At 38.0% G+C, this 20,452-nt stretch overlaps 2 protein-coding genes across 3 annotated transcripts in view; both read left to right on the top strand.

The window, feature by feature from the left end:
• The first annotated feature begins 317 nt into the window (after positions 1-317).
• LOC107708809 (protein SOGA1-like) lies at positions 318-13,692 on the top strand. 2 transcript variants are annotated; one of them, XM_016513127.1, is made up of 11 exons: positions 318-1,302; positions 2,384-2,608; positions 4,229-4,384; positions 6,219-6,284; positions 6,437-7,573; positions 8,359-8,445; positions 8,711-8,872; positions 9,036-9,287; positions 11,038-11,081; positions 11,166-12,537; positions 13,181-13,692. In XM_016513127.1, exons 1-11 carry the CDS (start codon positions 517-519, stop codon positions 13,325-13,327), a joined length of 4,434 nt encoding a protein of 1,477 aa, XP_016368613.1. In that variant the 5' UTR covers positions 318-516; the 3' UTR covers positions 13,328-13,692. The 2 variants fall into 2 exon arrangements, with proteins under 2 accessions (XP_016368613.1, XP_016368614.1); XM_016513128.1 differs by lacking the exon at positions 318-1,302 and adding an exon at positions 2,203-2,244.
• A 2,242-nt stretch (positions 13,693-15,934) lies between these two features.
• Positions 15,935-20,452, top strand: part of LOC107708808 (ethanolaminephosphotransferase 1-like) — an 11,875-nt gene continuing 7,357 nt past the window's right edge. Inside the window, exon 1 of the mRNA XM_016513126.1 lies at positions 15,935-16,078. Within this exon, the coding sequence (XP_016368612.1) occupies positions 16,022-16,078 (57 nt within the window). The 5' untranslated portion in view covers positions 15,935-16,021. The remainder of the gene's footprint in view (positions 16,079-20,452) is intronic.

Genomic DNA, 20,452 nt, shown 5'->3' with positions numbered 1-20,452 from the left:
ATCAAAGAACTTACATCTTATTGGATTTTATGAAGGAATAATACAGACACTGTTACCGATTTCAGTCATAAGTGTTCATTATAGGCCATCATATGCAAAATAGCCGATTACTAAATTAATATTGAACAAATATGCATGGGAGAAAACTAGCATATTTGATCCTAGTAAAACACAGCACTATTATAGCTGTTCGTAATAATGCCAGTAAAGCTGAGTTAACTGTGACTCAGAGTGAGAGAGAGAGAGAGAGAGAGTGTAAAGCTCCTGATTTTGGGGCGGAGATTTCGGAGTTTTTATAGCACATGGCCACACACAGTACAGTACATAGGCCTATATTCACTCAAACACTAGACTAACGGCTTTACCCGGATTTACCTTAACTTTAACGTTACCTCATCTCACACAAACTCCAGAGAGGATTCTGCTGGAATCTCATTACTGGCTATTAATCGTCTTTGTTTGTAAAAACAATGCAAGGTAAATAAGAGGACATTATCATCTTTGAACGCCAACACAATGACAAAGACAAAAGTTGAGGCAAATCCTGAGTCCAATGCACGCTCATCCCATCACGGACGGGACGGGCAGGATCAAGCCTGCGGGGACGCGAGCAGCCAGCAGCCGTCAAGACAAATCCACCGGCATCATGTGCAACACATGACGTCAAAACAACCCCAAGCGAACGCTTCGTCTAAAATCATCCCAGCAGCCTCACAGAGCAAAACCAACGAGGTTCACTCTAAGAAACCAAAGCGTGGAGCATCTGTCACGCCAAACATCCACACAGGGAAAAAGGAGATGAGACCAGAGTCGAGAAAACGCTCCGATAGCAATCGCAGTAAATCGTGCGAGAGGAGAAAGCTGTCGGATGGCAGCATCACGTCTGATGACCTGAGTAAAGACTCTGGCTGTGCTACCGGGAGACTGTCTTCCACCGACAGCAGCTCTGAGATCTCGGACGCATCTGAGGAGCACAAGCAGTCCACTGATGCCCAGTCACAGTGTGGTGAAGTCTGTCACAGAGGTACAGACGAAGAGATGATGGACGATTCAGCTGAGCAAATATTATCAGAACACAGAGAAGAAGATGGTGTGATTAATGCCACCCTGTCTCCAGGGTTTGGCTTCGGAGAGGGAAGCATCTCTCCTGGAGACCAGCGGTCCTACGTTTCTCTGGACAGTCGCTTGAACTTGAGCGCGTCTGTGGCATTTTCGGATCTGACTGGAGACTTTGCTGATGGGGTGCATGAGGATCTGCTGAGAGAGATTGATGACCTAAGATCAGAAAATGAATATTTAAAGGTGAGGTTTGTTGATTCATTTATTTGTTTGTTAATTAATTGCAAATGGCAATGTCTTGCAATGGTGTAAATTATGCTTGGGAGAGTTCAGGTAGGTAAAGTGGGACACAATTCATATTTGCTCTTTAAATACAAGACAATCAAATAAAAGTCATTTATAATTGCCATGAGGGTCTTTTGTCATTGTGAAAATGTTTTGTTTTGTCTGACGCCATCATAGTGGACATGATCAAGCATCTGACTGATCTCAAAGAGTGCATATCACCAAATGAAGATGCTCTTCTAAACATAAACATTGTAGTTTTTAAAAGATGTCTGAATTCTATTACCAAAACGATGTATTGTTGTACAATTGCATTTAATTATTTGTGAGAATCTGTTTTAAGTACCTTCACTTTACCCATGTTAGATAAAAGGAGAGTACTAAATGCAACCTGTTTTGATGGATTATGACTATTATTAAGCATCTAATATCATCAGCCAACATGGCATAAACCATGTCATATGATGTGCTGAAATCAAAACAATCCCACAGTGTCTTCTAGATGTATAATACATTTTAACAGTCACATAAACAAAGCAAAAATAAATTGCACGTGATCTGGCTTATACTGTAAGATTTACTCTCTTCTTAGAAGATTATACTTTCGCTAATTGGCTCGTGTCATCCCTCATTGTCTCTGACATGCAATAGAATGACGGGTTCACAGTGAGAACGAGACAAGCTTTACTGTGATTAAGTGCAAGGTGTCTCAGTAGAAATCAAGAAGTCAACAGAAGTCCCACCAATGCATCCAAGAAGGCCAGTGCGTCTATCTTGGCACGCGCCCCTAGTTCTGTGGGTTAATGCGCACAGCATGCTGGCAAGCAAGATGTGAAGCCAGTTGGTTGAAGACTGACATTGATAGCGATATAGGAAACACCCTTTGTACACACAACTGAAGTAGAATGCATTCATTTATCTCATGTTTTTCAATCAAAAACTTCCATTTTAAAACAGTTATGGTGGCTGTAAAACTGCCACATATGATTCAGTTCTATGAAGTTGATGTTTACATACACCATTTTGACTGCATTTTTAGGACGAAATGGAGGAGCTCCGCTCAGAGATGCTGGAGATGAGGGACATGTACATGGAGGAGGATGTTTACCAGCTGCAGGAACTCCGACAGCAGCTGGAACAGGCCAACAAGGCCTGTCGCATCCTCCAGTACCGACTTAGGAAAGCAGAGAGACGCAGCCTGCGTGTAGCCCAGACGGGACAGGTGGACGGAGAGCTTATCAGGACACTTGAACATGATATTAGGGTGAGGATGTGCTTACAGTCATAATTTGCTGGTGTTTTCTGTGAGAAAGTCCTTGTATGTCACATAAAGCATAAAGAGCAATAACTGACATTCAGGGTGTAATTAAATAGATGATTCCCTCATGATTTGGGTGCAATTAAGCTACAGTGGTGTGTGTATAGGAAAACCACTGTTAGGGTTTTGGATGCAGTCCATGGCATTCATCGGGACAGGATGTTTATCTAAATTGCTCAATGCTTAGTGCCAATTAAATGCTGAATAGTAAGTCACTAAATGAGTCAAAACTCTGTTTTTATGAATCCGCATGCACTCAGATGGATTGTGTAATCCTTCCATTGTGGTTTGTGACCCAAATCGTGGTGCTAAGGGTTTAGTGAGAGCTGAAATATCATTTTGTTTTACAGTTTGACATGTGTAGTGAGAGGTTTTATTTTTGGAAGTGGTCCAACTAGTAAAATGAGGAGAAAAACCCTCGGTTTTCTGTTTGGCAGACAATTGGTGTAGTTCAGTTTGTGGTGGGCCACTCACAGCATAAGCATTTTTTGGTTTGAACTTCCCAGCCAATCAGCGACAGAGCTTTCTGTAGGAACGTTACGAATTAAAAACGAATTTACACAGCAGGGCGACCCATATAAAATGGCTGTTTTCTTTTGAAATCTGCTTCCAGACTATGCAAAACAAATTCCTCAGGTTTCTTCCGAACCCTTTGTCTGCGCAGAATTTAGAGTGAAAATGTATTTTAGAGAAACACAATGTGAAGTATACTCAAGGTTGAATGAAAGAGTGTGTGCATTTGCATGTGTGCAGTATATGTGTCAAGGACTATAGCCACAGTATCCAAGAGGGTAAGTGTCCAAGCACAGCTGCTTGGTGTATTGTGGGCATGTCCATGACCAGTCTATATTAAAGGCATGTGAGAGAAATAGATACCCTCCTTTCACAAACTGGGCCAGTGTGTGTGTCCATCGCTTCTCAGTGTCCTCACTAGCACTCTGTCAAGATATTCAGTCTTCAACAACCCCCACGGGAGTGTCCTGCAATGTGATATCTAACAGCATCCTTTTCAAAGTCTGCTGTGCTCCACATTTCCATCAACTTTTTTTCACAGAGAAATACATGTTTGTGAAGTTGCTCCTGGAACTCAATGCTGATAATAATCACCCTGCGATATATAAAAAAAAGAAAAGTCATGTGCTGAATGCTGTGGTATAATCACATGCACTCTAACCGTTTTCCCTTGACATTGTTTGCAATTGTTAGCAACCCCTTGAGCATCAAGAGGATGAGTGCTTTGCAAAGGGTAAGAAAGGAGATCATAGGAGAGTCGACCCATATTGAATCCTGAACAATTAATTAACCACTTTACTTCCTCACATCCTCAATGTCACAAACCACAGATGAAACATGGTAACTTAATCCTCATTTTGCAATGTTCCGTATAAAGTTTCAGATATGTATTTTCTATAAATATAGAGCTTCTTGTGTCTTATAGTGATCCCCAAGAGAATGAAATGACATGAGATAATTATCATATTAACATCAACATTTTTGTGGATAGTTAGCATGGACACATGGTTTGCAGTGTATTTATTTTACTCTAAATTAATATTGTTTTCCCAGGTGGCAAAAAGCGTGTCCCTTCGCCTACACAGCGAACTTGAGGCCATTCAAAAGAAAAATTCACGGCTGGAATGGGAAAATGAGGAGTTACGTGAACGGCTGCAGGATCTGGAGGTGGCAAAGCAGGTCCTACAGGCTGAGATGGACAAATCACAGGTGGTATGACCACAAAGCCATTGCTGTATATACATGTATACACTATTGTTCAAAAGTTTAAGATTTATATTTTATATGCTCACCAAGACTGAATAGTAGAAACAGTAATATTGAAATATTATTACAATAAAAAAAAAAAACTGTTCTATTTTAATATATTTTAAATGTCCTTTTTTCCTGTCATGACAAAGCTGAATTTTCAGCATCTATTACTCAAGTCTTCAGTGTCACACGATCTTTCAGAAATCATTCGAATATGCTGATTTGGTAGTCAAGAATTTTATTTTTTAAAATCAAAGTCAACAATAGTTGATCTGCTTAATATTTTAGTGTATAACATGATACAATTTTTCATGATTCTTTGATGAATAGAAAGTTTAAAAGAACTGCATTTATTTGAAATAGAAATCTTTTTTAACATCATAAATGTCTTTACTATCACTTTTTATCAATTTAATGCATCCTTGCTGAATAAAATATTCATTTCAAAAAGAAAAACAAAACCTGACCTGTACTGTATATATATATATATATATATATTATGCCCTATATCACTTTAAAGCAGTACTTGTTTGTTTGTTGCTTAGACTCCTTAGTTTCATGATGCCGTTAGGATTAGAATCTGACCTTTACCCCAACTGTATGTAGTGGGTGTAAAAGACAGCTGACTGCTTGGGTAGGGCACAGAATGATCTAAGGGTCTGAATTCAAACCACAGCTGTCATTCTCACTTGTAGATGCAGTGAGGGGGAGAAGAGAGAAAAAATGGGGCAACTGAAAGTTTGAAGAGAGTGAGAAAGAAACCACTTGGAAATATACCTGAAAGGGAGATCCTTGTCCAACTCTGGCTGCAAACCATAATGCTTAAATGTGGGTCTTATGATGTTCAATTATCATATACATGCTAGTAAAAATACTAAAAAGAAGGTATGCTTTTTGCTTTCACTTTCTCACAATAATAAAAAATGTAGGCCGCCACCATTTTACCAACATAATGCACCGAACAAGTCAAATTTTATTGGCAATGAAGGCCTGTAGGTCTTTAATAACGGCACGCATTCAGTTTAATCCAGGATTCAGTGCTTAGAAGTGGATCCCAGCAGCTCAGCTCAGCTCAGACAGCTGCTGCCCATTCCTGATCTTCACCAGCAGAACAAATCAGCTACAACCAGATTATCAAGGCCTCATGTGAGCCTGACCTATACCTGAAACATGATAATCTACATACAAACACTTTTTACTCATCCATTAGAGTCAAAAATCTTTTTGCAGTCTTGATCCACAAGTTAAATTACTAATTTATCATATCAAAACATCAAGCTATAATATGATGAGTACTATTCTTTAGCTTGGTGTTGCACTTAACAGCTTGGATTGACTCGATGAGGTTATTTTTAACATGTAAAGAAGATAATTTGAAGTTTACATGCTCCTCCTCTGCTCTTTGTACTTTTAAGGGTTTGAGCCTCCCAGACAAAGCAGCAGACAGATAGACTGACTCAAGCCAGCATTCTTGACATACTTGGAGCAGTATGGATGTTTGGTGTAGTAATGGAGTTGGGGCTCTTGCCATCTCACTACACGAACATGATTGAGTGTGTTTATTAGGTGCATGCTTTCCTTACAGTCACACATTTCATTGGGTATTGGAATGCAGTGGACAGCGGTACGATGGAAAATAACAATGATTAATATAACTCAAATGGACATTTATGCCCATAGGAGGACATCATCTTAGGGGACAAATTGCATCAACCCACCTATACATACTAAGCTGTGTTATATAAGCTGCTGAAATGTCTTCAGACTAATTATGGATATGGTGCATTCACAGAATTCTCTAAAGAGACGAAGTTTGAGATCAACATCCAGCAAGAGTGAAAAGAAGCTCTCTTCACAGGTGAGTTGGAAGTTACATTAGTCTTAATGATTGATTTGTGAAGGTTAGTGCTGGTTTGTTGCAGGTCTTGGTAGAGGGCCAACATTAGTCATCAGAGTTCCTCTGATTTTTGATATATGCCAACTGTTTTAACACACCTGTGTCTTCAACAGGATGACAGTGCTGATTTGAAATGCCAGCTCCACTTTGCCAAAGAAGAGTCTGCACTCATGTGCAAGAAACTAACTAAGATTGCCCTGGAGAGTGAGGCGATGCGGGAGGAGCTCGCCAAATACCGTCTGCTTTATGGTGAGGTGGATGAAACCCAGGCTGCAGCGGGCGCCACTAACTCCGCCCACACCCGAGAAGCAGAGGTCAAAGTTCACTTGCGGCTGGTGGAGGAAGAAGCCACGCTGCTGAGTCGTCGAATAGTGGAGCTAGAGGTAGAGAACCGTGGGTTGCGAGCAGAGATGAGTGAACTGCATGAACGAGGAGGAGGAAGCCTGGAAGAAGAGGAGACGATGAAGGGGGCCAGTGAAGGATTAGCAGTGCCTCTCCAAACTGGGGAACAGGGGGAGATGCTTAGAGGTGGATGTCTGGATGGGAAAGAGAATGCAGATGCAACGACTACCCACAATAATATGCAGGAGAACCAGATGCATGTAGAGGAAGTTCATGCTTCTATCAGCCACATGCACAGAGAAGGGCCGATTGGTGGGGAACAGGAGCTTTCTGCAGAAACTAAAGCGGAAGACGGACAAGCTCAATGTATGTCAGACTGCACATTTGGTGTGAAAGATCTAGAGAGTCTTCTTGCCATCCATGACCAGGCGCTGCTTGTCAGATCGACTATCCAGCTCCTAACAACCCCAGCAAAAAATGGCCTCTCACCTATATGTACCCATAACACTCCTGCTGGTGCTCCCTACTTAGGCAAATCTGCAATACATCCTCAGTGCAAAACACATCAGTGGCTTTTGGACCCCATGTTGAGTCCCTTGACCAATGGATTAGAGGTGTTACAAGCACAACTGCGTGCTCTTGTCGAAAAGTTGGAGGTGCTGTCAAACTCCAATTCAGAGCGCCCTGGGCCTGTTACAGAGAAGAATATGTTGCATTTTGGCGAAGATTTAATTGAAATGAAAGAGGACTCAAAGAATCAAGCAAGTCGCGAACTTCCATGTGAAGAAAATGTTGGAAATCAGTGTAACCAGGACAGCTTAGTGCTGCTCAATCTGCAGCTCCAATGGTTCATCCAGCAGTGGAGGCAGGGAGAGAGACCCACAGCTGATAGAAAGAGCCTGTTTGAGGTAAATTGGGCAACAACGTTTGCTATTGCGGTCAACCATCTTTATCGATGAAGATGGTTAAAATGTTCTTTATAATGATTGTTACTTGCAGTTGAAATAACAGTAAATGCTTTCCTGTAGTTCAGATATAGCGCTAGCAATGCCAAGATCAGGGCTTCTATTCCCAGGGAAAGCAAGAACCTATCAATAAATAAATGTAAATGTACATTGAATGCAAAATAAAAATGCCTGCCAAAAGCATATATGTATATGTTGCGTAGTTGGGTGTTTTGTCAACTTTGGGCACTTTTTGGGCCCTTTATACCTAAAACACATTTTTGATTTATTTAATTCGCCCACTAACAATGTTCAGTGATACAGTATGTATACATGAATTCCCATCCAATCTTTCCCATCTCATCGTGTATTGTGTGTTAATAATGTTCTGTTGTGGAAAATACATGTTTAACATTTAATGTGTCCTAAATAGGCACAGTTACATAATATTTTTCACACCATTTGCATAATTTGAGCTAATATATATTTATAGAGATTAAGAAAATGAGAGTAAGATTGAAAATGATGCACAATAAAATATTCCGTATTTATATAATCCTTAAATACTTTTTCTGTAATTCTATATTTTTTTCATATATTTCACTTAATTTAAAAAAAAGCTTTATTAGTGCCAAAATTCTTCAGTGTGACATTTTGTTAAAATAATAACATAAATAATTTCACACAATAAATGTTAAAATGGTGTAAAGTTTATTTCACAACCAATTTTATATGTCTTTTCATTTCAGATGTATTGTCAGAATGATCATCATCTGCTTAAGGACACAGAGTCAAAAGCATGCAAGTATAATCTTCAACAGAAGTGCAACAGTCAGGTATGAAATAGAATGAGGATTACTGGGGTAAAAATAATAGTGTTTCAACATGACTTCCAAAAGCATTTCATTGTGCAATACATTCAGCCTGAAAGAACGTCATTCAAAAATGTGCCCTTTTCATAATATATTATAGCTGAATATGCCTGCTCTTTGAGCATAGTTGCCCAATAGCATTGTTCCTTGACCTGTTGCTCATTTCCAGTTAATCTGGTTGTGTTCCTGTTGCCCAGTGTTCATTCACCACTGTATGTTGCTTTCTCAGGTAAGCAGTGCCCTGCTGTCAGACCTCAGGACAGCACTGTCGGATCTGTTTTCTGAACTTATGGAGCAGCACAGGGCAGCCCAGTTTGTCATCCGGCAGTTTGCTAAAGCCAAAGCAGCGTGGGCCGTGGAATGTGCAGAGCTCAAGAGCCTCATAAGCGGGGTGAGAACTAGAAGATCAGTTTAAATTCCCTTCAGAGAGTATCAATGAACCTGTTGTCTGCTTCTCATGTCGTCTCCTCTTCTTTCTTCATTCTTGCGTCTGTAGGGACTTATGGAGGAAATTGAAGCAGAAATGTCATCAAGTTGTTTGTGTTTGTTTATAGCTGGATGGTTCAGCTGGGAAGGCAGGAGTAAAGGGTCCATCAGACCTGAATGCGGCTTTGCAGAAGGACCATATTGAGAAGCTTCAGCACCTGTTAGCAGAGTCCTACACTGCAGTGATGGACCTTACAAGACAGCTGAAGGTCCGTGAAAGCAGCTGGAGCTCTGAGCGGCAGGAACTGCTAGAACACCTGAACCATGTGCGTCTAGAGTGCGAAGGGTTGAAGACAGCTAAGCAAAATAGAAAAATGCAGGTCAGAGCAAAAATTAGTGTAATACACTGAAACAATAATTTACATATTTAGTGTAATGTGGAACTTTGACATGATTTCAACTGTCAAAGGTCAACCATCAAAACAGGTCTTACTAGACACTAGTCTAGTAAGAGGGGGGGGTGTCAACTATTATTTAATTGGTAACATTTTATAATAAAGTTCAGTTTGTTAACATTAGTTAGTCCACTAGGTATCTTGAACATTACGTAAAATGTTAATTTATAAATAATTTATAAACTAAATAAATAAATTTATTTATAAACAAATGTGTGTTTGTTCATAATTCTAATTAACTAATATTAATTTAAATAAAATAAAATAAAATAAAATTGTATATGCAGAAATTAACACGTTATGTAGAAATTAGTTCATGATATCTAACCTATTAACTAGTGTTTGAATCTGACCAGCGTTTTTTTATAATTCTGTTAATATTTATATTGACCTATTTCCACTATTTAGGTATTTTTTTGGCATTTTTTTGTATGACCACTCAAAAGTTTGTTATCAGTAATTTTTAAAAGAAATTAATACTTTTTTTAACATGTCTTAAACTGATTAAAAATTACAGAATTTCAAATAAATTTTCAGTATTTCAGTATGGCTGCTTAAAATTCAGCTTTTATATCACAGGAATAAATTAAATTTTTTAAAGAAATATTCAAATAGAAAACATTTTTTTTAATTGAAAATAATCAAATGAATTCAGCCTTGGTGAACACAAGTGACTTCTTTCAAAAACATTCAAATATCTCACAGACTCCACACTTTTGAACAGTAGTTCATGCTCTCTGCTATCTGAAGTCTGAACTATGATTAATAAAATAAATTTTTTACAGTCCTACTAGAGCAACAGAGATCAGAGATATGAGACATGCCCGTGAGCATGTGTGTGTGAAAAGGCCGCATGGCAACTGAATTTAGGCTAATCCCCTTTTGGGACTGTACTGTAGGACAGCAGGCGGAGTGCAGACATCAGCTTCAATCACAACTTCTGACTCTGAAAAGGGCTTAGCCAAACCACAGTGACCACAGAGAGACTTATCAAAGCTCAGCTGAAGTTTACTTTCCTTTACAGTAAACGGAGGGTAACATTGTGCAGGGTTAAGGGAAAGGAGGCGAGAGAGAAATGAGGAAGCATTATACAAAGGAACAAAGGCATAATGGATCTTTGTATTGTCGTCCTCTGGGTTTACACTACAGCAGTTTCATTCTTTCCTTTAAACAAAAATTCCTGTTTATTATTATCATAGATGCTAATAATAAAAGTGGAATGCAGACAGTGACAGTTTGATGGGGTTAAGTAAAGCCTGGATTGGAGTGCAAAGGAATTTTGCCAATTTTTTTTTTTCCTGATCCAAGGGTTTTCTTGCTGTTTTCTTTTTTGTAATCTCTCTAACACACTTTCTAAATAAGACAGGCCTTTTCATTTGATGCAGTTTATCTTAAATTTGCACATCCCTAAGCAATATGGGAAGGATTAAAACAATTAAAACTTAAAACGATTCACTCTTTTTCTGCTGAAAGGTTATATTGCAATGCATTGCATACAATATTTCTTGTGTCATTTATTTTAATCCTTTAAGTCCCTAAATTGTTTCATTTTATTCTTAATGTAAAAGGTGTTTTAGAAGTATTTTGTTATTAAATGATATTTCATATATAATAAAATTACACAACTGAACTAATTATGCATGCCCAAATAATAATCCTTCTGATGCATTTTCAGCTCCCCAGATACAAGATGTTGACCAAAGATGCAAAAATGGAGAGGTCAGCTCGATTCGTTTGTTTGCACCATAGTTTGAACTCAAATTATCTGATTGAATTCTTTAACAGAGTTTGCTTTTCCAACAGGATGCCTTTCAAAACTGGCATGGCAAAACCCAACAAGAACTGGAAGTACCTCAGTCGAGAAGCTGCTGTTCTGGACAGAGAAGACCCCTGCAAGACTTGGGACTCTCCTATCATGCCTCCCAGTTTCCCTGGTCTGACCTTAAACCAGGAGCTGACCCAGAGAAGCCACACTGCTCCAGAGAGAACCAGCATTCGTATATATTACAGCCCACCATCAGCAAAAAGGATCCAAATGAGCTCTCCGATAGCAGCAGAGGAGGAAGCGCTTGAGGAGAGCCAGGAACCACATTTCAATGCTGTTTCCTGTGGCCTTGTAAACCAAGACTGGGCCGCTGCGTATGAAAACTGGCTGGGTAGCCTGCCGTTTGACTGCCAAAGTTTGATGGAGAGAGATTCGAACGCTGTCATCAGTTCTACATCCTCTTCTGGTCTTCAGACCTCCAGTATGACATCCCCTTCACGCTTGGCTTTCAATAACTTGGATGTCTCATCCAACCTGAGTGATGACATGAAGGAAATCACAGCCAGTGTGCTGCAAACCTCCCAATCCAGCCCTCTGGAGAGGAAAAGAGCAAAGGATTTTGGGAGCAGTATGGTGAGTGTTGTGAGTATAGGAACGCAAACTCAATCCCAACCACAGGTGACCACAGTTGGGCTACAAACCGATGGTCCTCGATGTCTTCATGCTGCGAAGCACTGGTCGCCCCGAGTGACCTCATTTGTATCTTCAAGAACCCCGCAGACATCAGTGTCACTGGAAAGGATCCCTGGTCCAGCAGATCGGTTTCAACCACAGACCACCTCGCCAAAAATACAACGCAGACACTCTGCATCCTCTCCGTTTTCCTCTAAGTCTTCCTCTTCCACATCCCCCTCATCCTCTTCCTCTTTCACCACATCCTCTTTGTCCTCCTCCTCATCTCAGAGCGCCTCCTCCAGGCTGGATTATGGAGCAAAAGAGCGTGGTTTGTGGGCTCTGCCGCAACGTGCTTCGACACCTAGCAGGCCGAGTTCAGTATCAGTGCAGGGCAGCGATAAACATGGCGGCCGTAAAAATGTAGGCGTTCACAAATATGGTCTGGTCCATGAGTTTCTGCGCAATGTCTGTGGTCGAGGAGAGAAGACCAACCCGGAGATGGAGAAAGCGCCAGCAGCTCATAGGGATCACATCGGTCTGGTGGGTTCAAAGAAATCCGAGCATCCCCCGTCTCGTATACCAGCAGTGCCACTGGTCAGAAACGACAGCATCACCAAGATTGTGAACCGCAGATTTATGAAACAAAGCCAAAAAGAGGAGACGGTGTGTCAGAGCCAGATCCAAACTCAGCGCCAAATCGACAGGGGTTCAGTCAGAAAGAACAAGGGCTTGGAGGTTAGTAGCAAAGTTTAACCCATTCAATAACAAAAAACTAAATTGAAGGTGTTGAGGAAGTAATATTGCAGTGAGACTAAAATGGGTGCAAAAATAATAAGTGCGACAGTAATTTGAAATCTAGTCACTCTGGAAACACTCTGTGTGTCCATATGCGCTTTTGTCAGGAACGAATGATTCTTATGAATCAACACTTTTAGCAAGTCTGAGATTCACCAAATGGCCTCGGACTCACTTGTTAGTCACTGTTTGAATCAGACTTGCTCGGAGCCGTTATTGAGTTCACAACTCACTTCCTCAATAAAAGTTATTTCTTGGTATGTTATGTATAGATTTGTGAGTCAATCTGTTAACTGACTGGTTATCCATATGACATATCCATGTGTATTTTAAAGATACATATTACATATTTTACATATTTGTTTTATTTTTAACAAGCAAAAATATTCTTTTAAAACAATGATATACTGTATACAGTATATGGGACACATACAATCAGGAGGATCAAATTGGAACTAATTTTTATTAAATACAACTATAGAAAATATACATTATTACTATTTTGCAGAGTCTTTGTCTTAATGTCACATGATTTGTTATAATGCTGAGCGTATCTCCTAACTCTTTACCGTCTCTTTGCCAGGATGGAGCCTGTGACTGCAGCTCACGCGCTTTGACATCCTGTTTTGCTCGACCCTCACAAAAAAACCTCCGGCACATTCACAATCAAAACAAGCCCCGCCCACACGAACACCCCCCATCCCGTGGTAAAGGTGATTCTCTTCCTTAATGGAACTGACACCATGACACTTCTGGGATCTACAGGCTTGCATGGACAGATTTCTTCAGAACTGGAATGCCCATCATTCATAAATTTCTACATATTCCCCACACCTTTTGTGTTTGGCTAAATTGATTATGCCTTCAGTTCCATTTTAGCATGTTAAAATCCATTCCAAAATCTTTCCCTCAAAATCAGCGTAAAAAACATGAAAAAGGTTTGCAGATGCCTTCTGGGACTGGGGTTAGGGAAATGTCTCCAGGCTAAGTTACTGGCTTTAATATTCGTTAAAATTTGTACATTTAATAGAGAAACTAAATGGGGCTTGTACAGAATTAATCATGTTGTTATTGTGCTAAAGTTCCCAATTCCAGCAAGATCCAGTTTTTATTTTCTAGATCCTTGATGAACTTTACTTTGTTCAATTTTAAATAAATATAATTATGCAACATATCTTAAAACAATGTATGATTTATTATTCTTTTTTTATATATATATAATATTTTATGCATAATAGAATGTGTGTAGAAACATTATTGTTTAAATGTTTTTAGATGCCTTATGAATGTGACCTGTTTCTAATAGCTGTCTTAAATGTAACATGACCTGTGTTTAATATCTGCAAACAACAGATTTGGGGGCCAAGCACCTTAATCAGAGATTAGGTTTGTGAATTGTAGCTATTTGAAATGTGACACTTTTTATGGCATGTTAATAAATGCAGATCCATGTCATTGTATTAGTCCCCTATTACTGTGATTTGAAGATATGTCATCCTAATAATGATATTTCAGGTTTCGCTCTTTAACTGCCCCTAGCCACAATGTGTTAAGTAGTTTTAAATTTGCATTACTTTTAATTCCATGAAACAATATATAGAGGTATGCAATTAAACAAACACCCTGATTTGTCAGAAAAAATTGTCCGTTTTTCTCTGCTTCTATATTTAACTCAGTTTTCATTTTAGGGGAAGTCTTTGTGATAGCAGCTTATTCACATTTTCTTGAGACTAAAATGCACACAATCACTCTTAAATGTTCTGAAGTAGGCTTTTTGTATAACTGTGTATATCGAGATGTCGTATAAATGCACGATAAGTTAATTTAGTTTTAATCGATAGCCATGCAGTTATGTCAGACGTAACCTTTCTACAGAGGTGTTAACGATTTTTTAGATTCGTGTATTTGTAGCGTCCCCTAGTGGGTAGACAGTGACACAACAGCATGAGCGAGCCATGTGTCCATATTGAGTTTATACATATTGCATATAATATAAAACAATTTATTCAATAGCTATTTTATCCATAGCTTTAAGGTATATGCCTATAGAAAAAAAATAAAATTAACTTACAATGAGAAATAAAAAGTGTGACAACTAACTCAATTCCCAGCTCACGTAGTGTAAAATAATCGTTTTTGTAACACTGTGCATATTTAGTCTATATGGTGGAACATTTGTTAATGTTTTATGTAGACTAGTCCAGGGGTTTTCAAACTGAGTTCCGAGGACCCCCGTGGCTGGGTGGTCCGTAGAAAAGTTTAAAGAAAAACAATATAAAAATAAATAAATAATTATCCATTAGTACAGCACTATGAGTAGAAAAACAACGTAATATAACTAAATAAAATCTAAAAAAATTCTAAAAATATAGGCTATATATTTAGAATATTGATTTTACAGTTTAATTTGGGGGGGCTTTATTCAAGAAAATATAGATGCCCTTTTATAGTTTTTCTCAACTGCTTACATTTTCAAAACTTTGCCTCTTTTTTTCAAAACTTTACACACAAATCCAAGCAATGCACACACAAAATGCCTCACATCTCTTGCAAAATGAAGCACTGCATTCACAATATCACAAACACATCTCAAAAGTAAACATTTGTCTTATATTGCAAACACCTGCGCCATAATACATTTTTAGATATATCATATAGCCTACACACAGCTATTCAAAACCTAAAGCTCTTCTGTCATGAGCTATGTACATTTCTGTACAAGATTGAAAGTAACTGGCAGAGAGGTGTTGAAAAATTCACGGTAAACACAAAAGCAAGATTGAAACCATTTTTTGTTTTTTTACTGTAAGCATTTGTGGTTGTGAATACAATATTACACAGTACAAAAGAAAAGAAATACATCAACCACGTGTAGATGTGTATTTATAGGCCTATTCTAAAGCCATGATTGGTTGGTTTTTAAGTAAAGCAATGAGTGTTTGCACATGTGAGGAGTTTAGTGTGAGGCACTTTGATTGGTTGTGTTTGAAAAAGGAAATCAAGACACTTCCTGTTAGATATTTGTGTGTTACATAGAGAATTGTGTGTTGTGCTTTGCAAAAAGTGTTTTATGAAATTGAAAACCGAGTGAAAGGCCGAGAATTTGTGTAGCCTATGGTTTTGCAGATTTGGTGTGTGGTTCTGGTGTTTGAGTGTCAGGTTTCAGAAGTTGTGTGACAAGTAAAGATTTTGTGTGTAAGCAGTTGAAAAAAACTGTAATATTTAGATGGAGGTAAGGTACCTGTCACGAAGCTTCCGTAGCATCAAAGAAATTAAAACTCGTGTTTCTGATGTTTTACTGCAAGTTCCAGGTCGGCTTTTATTATGAAAGAACACACTTCAGACGTCACGCGCAGCACTGCGGATACTGTGCGCCGACACGGTGGTGAATTTCGGTCCGTCTCAGAGCCGTGCTGCGGTCATCATGGCTCTCTACCACTATGTCACCCAAGAGCAACTCTCAGGTTTTGATAAATATAAGGTAAGGCCGCTCTTATTCTTTAAAATGTGTAGGACTTTAGGGTGTCGGCTAGCCGAGCCGTGCTGTTAACGCTATCATGAAGCATGAGGTCTGCCGGTGTGTGCCGCTCTCTAGAAAGGACAACGGCGGCTTATTGCCACTTTTAAAGAGAATAGTATATTTTCCCCTCGAATTTGTGGGATGAAATGATACACCATTTAGTTATTAGTGTATATATACGTCCAACTCAAAGGTTTTAAGGATATATTAGTGTTATTAACCGGTAATTCACTGTCGTTCCACAGTGACTTGAAACCGCCGGTGAAAGTAGATCTTCAGTGCTAAACATTGTTTTACCAGCTAACGTTAAACACGGTGTCCAGTTTTGTTGTAGTTGGTCTACATGCTTTATGTTGTCGGTTAGTTTGTAAATTGGGTTGAGTTGTAAAGGGATGGGCTACTGGTTCCGCCTCTTAACAAGGATCTATGGTGGTAAGGACATCATTTGCATGTGAGACACAAGCTCCCCGTGCTTTCACTTGAATTGTTCGTTGTGTTCATTTGAAATTCAGGTGTTACTGTATTATAGCAGTGTAGTGTCAGAGTCCTCTGATATAATTTACAGAAGAAGAAGCGCCTGAAAGGATTGAGATGCAAAGCTCTTTCTTTATCTAATTATTAACCCCTTTGCTTGCATAAACCGTATCCGTTTTGTTCATAATTATTATAACTTCTTACTCTGTGGGCGTTTGTCTTGGACTATCTATCTATCTATCTATCTATCTATCTATCTATCCACTTACTTAATCTATAATTCTTAATCAATATGGAGTAGCTTTAAAAGTATTTTTAAGTGATGCTTTTATTCAGCAAGAAGGCATTAAAACATAATGTTATAAAATATTTCTTTGTCAAATAAAGGCTGTTCTTTTGAGCTATTGTTCATAAAACAATCCTGAAAAAATTTATCAAGGTTTTCACAAAAATATTAGGCAGCACAACTGTTTTCAACAATGATGATAATAATAAGAAATGTTTCTTGAGCACCAAATGAACGTATTAGAATAATTTCTGAAGGATCATGTGACACTGAAGACTGGAGTAATTATTACTGAAAAATTAGCTTTACGATCACAGGAATAAATTACATTTGTAAATAGTATATTAAAATGGTACACGGTTATTTTAAGTTATAATATTATTTCACAATTAGGGCTGCACAATGAGTCTGATTTCTAATCGCGATTACAATTATGGATGCCACAATTACGTAATTGTTCAAAGTCCACTTGTTATTCTGCGTGCTTAAGATGCATTTTTTTCTTTCTACATGTTATCTTAAGGGTTTTTCCCATTTCTTTTCATTTTAGTTTTAGTATAACATAATACAATTCATATTTTTACTTTTTTTTTTTATAATTTAAAGAAGAAACCAATCCGGTGTATATTTGACATTTGAGGCTTAATACTATAGAAAAGCACAAAGTTTTTCAGTTAGTGTTTTCAGCTTGATTATTTTCATATAAAAATACGGCATGCAGTTGCATCAAACAATGGTATAAACATCATTCAGTGTAAATTGTGATAATCGTAATTAATAATCGCAATTACTATTTCAAGGGAATAATCGACAATTATGATTTGTCATAATCGTGCAGCCCTGTTCACAATATTACAGTGCCATTATGTGTGTTCAACAGGATCCAACATAATGTGCTTATTTAATTTATTAATTATAAATTACTTGCTAAAAATGAACACAAAATATCTGAAAGATTATGTCTCAAACAACTAATAACAGTATTATTGCTTTTTGGTCATTTTTCCATATTTGTCTTTTTTTTTTGTTATACATTTTCATAATGCATATTATGTTTTTATTATGTGGTAATTATTAATTTATAATCCATGAAATAAACAATTAAATCTTTAATTTTAGGCATCTCTGAAGAGGATAATTTGGTTAAGGGTGTGGAACTGAAGGGGTCGAGAGGTTGAATTCCTGGGTGTGACGCAGAGTTGTGTGTATTTCTGAGTGGTTATTTGACAGAGCTTGTGAATGAAAGTGTCTCTGACCCTGTGTGTCTTCTGGTGTAATGTCCTGTTGGCCTGATAAGATGTGTTTATTTATTGCCAGTGTTTTGGGCTGTTAGTTGTACAGGCTGCTGAGTTGGTATGTGCTATTCTTGCTCTGCATGTTTGCACATACTTGTAGGGGTCATTGAACATGCATGACTGCACCCTCATGACTACCGCAGTGCGTTTATTTTACCCCTGTATCTGATCAGGTTATCATATTTAGTTTTCATTTCAGCATTTTTGTGTATATTTAATTAGTGGTTTTGTATACATTATTTTCCTAATTTAATTGTTTTTTTTTTAAATCATCAAACTGTGTGTTTTTACTAGAGCCCGACCGATATATCGTTTTGCCGATATTATCGGCCGATATGAGCCTGACGCCGATATATAGGTATCGGCGGATATGCCGCCGATATTAAATTTTTTTTTTTTTTTTTTACAGAACATATAACGCAGATAAAATGCTTGAAATGGTGTAATTACTTAGTTTGTCCAGCAGAGCGCGCTCCATTGTTTGCTACTGGCGACCTGGATGAAACGCTTTAAAGCTTAAGTCTATGGAAAACCATTGAAACTTTGAACGGCCATATCTCCGTAACGGCGTGGCGAATCCACACCAAATTCGGGGCATCCCTTCAGCCCGAGGAACCCTCTCGAACGCGAATCGAGTGTATGTCTAGAGGCCCGCTTTCGAATGAGACCACCCCCGCATCGATAGCCCCCGGGGTTCGGGAGTTGCCGGTGGTTAAATTCGCGGTCCGGCGCTGAATTAGGATCTGTAATATTTTCTAATGTTTTAAAAAGTATTTTCTCAGCAAGGCTGCTTTTAATTGTACAGTTAAAAAAAACAAAAACAAAAAAACATGCCTGATTCAAGATGGCCAAAAATTATTACTTTACTAACGTATCAATTTTAAGTTAAACTGTGCTTTGTTGGTATAATGTCTGCTAGAATGTTAAAAATGTTCAGTGTTAAATATTTTTAAATTGTTGTTTTGTAATTTTTTTTATTTTTATTTTTTGAAAAGCAAGACAAAACAGTAAAAAGCACATTTTGGCTTTTTAATTTATGCAATGGTGAAAAAAGAAATTGGCAAAATACATGAGGAAAAAACTCGAAAAACCGTATTCGGTATTCAGCCTTCGGCCCAGTGTTTAATTTTGTTCGGTTTTGGCTTCGGCCAAGAATTTTCATTTCGGTGCATCCCTATTTATATTGTATTTATTTACAGAGGTATATTATGTCACAGTTCATACTTCTCTAGTAAGTTTCGTCTGTGTGTGAAGACAGTAGCGCAAATCCGTGAATGAATGTTCCGAAGTGAAATAAACTTCAAAAGAATAAAGTTGAATGGAATTGAATTGAATTAAAGTTGAATAAACTTCAACTTTACTGTTCAGTGCACTGATGTCAGACTCATTTTGGATAATAAAGTTTATTGTTAAATGCCCTGCCTCCATTACATATCTCGGTCACGTCATTATAAGTGTTTGATCACCACATTTGAGTGATCATTGCAAAAAATTTGTATATATATATATATACAATCAAAAAATACATCAAAAAATATATATATATATATTCTGTATTCTATATATATTCTGTATTCTATATATAGTACCAGTCAAATGTTTGGACACACGAATGGGAAAGTGTCCAAACTTTTGACTGGTACTGTACTATAATATACACAAATAATATCGGCCTTTTTTTTAACACCCTAATATCGGTATCGACCCCAAAAAACCCATATCGGTCGGGCTCTAGTTTTTACCTAAGCATATTGGGCTGAATAAACATGTACATTTTAGAAAGCATATTTTTAAGGGGTTCAAGGGTTTTGGTTCAGGCCTTCCCGGATCCAGATGTTTTCAAGACTTCAATAGCCGCCCAATCCATAAGTGTGAGCTCACACAGTGAACACATGCTGGGGAAGTGGTTGAAAAGTGATCTGCCTTCATCACCACTGAATTATACCACTTACTATTGTGTGCTGTAGTGAAGAGTTTCATATTTGATAGACATTATTACATTCAGGCCATTTTAAATTGCCTCTAGGTTTGAACTTAAGAATTTATTGTCCAGTTGTACCTGCTACTTGTGCAGAATCTAATTAGAGATTTATTGATATTATGTAGTTGACATTTGAATCATCTCATCTGAAGTTTGTAGACACCGTGCAATATTAGTTGAGACTGCAGAAACACTCTGTTGTTAACACTTTTCAACATTCACACTTCTGGACCTGAGTGTTAATGTGCTGTCTTATTCTGCATATCTTGTCATCTCTTTTTTTTTCTTTTTTTTTTTTT

This window comes from Sinocyclocheilus rhinocerous, unplaced genomic scaffold (assembly GCF_001515625.1).
Source record: "Sinocyclocheilus rhinocerous isolate Xijiao unplaced genomic scaffold, SAMN03320098_v1.1 scaffold1406, whole genome shotgun sequence".
Taxonomy (NCBI): Eukaryota; Metazoa; Chordata; class Actinopteri; order Cypriniformes; family Cyprinidae; genus Sinocyclocheilus; species Sinocyclocheilus rhinocerous.
Note: the sequence above shows the minus strand (reverse complement) of the source record. Positions and strands in the feature narration are given on the sequence as shown.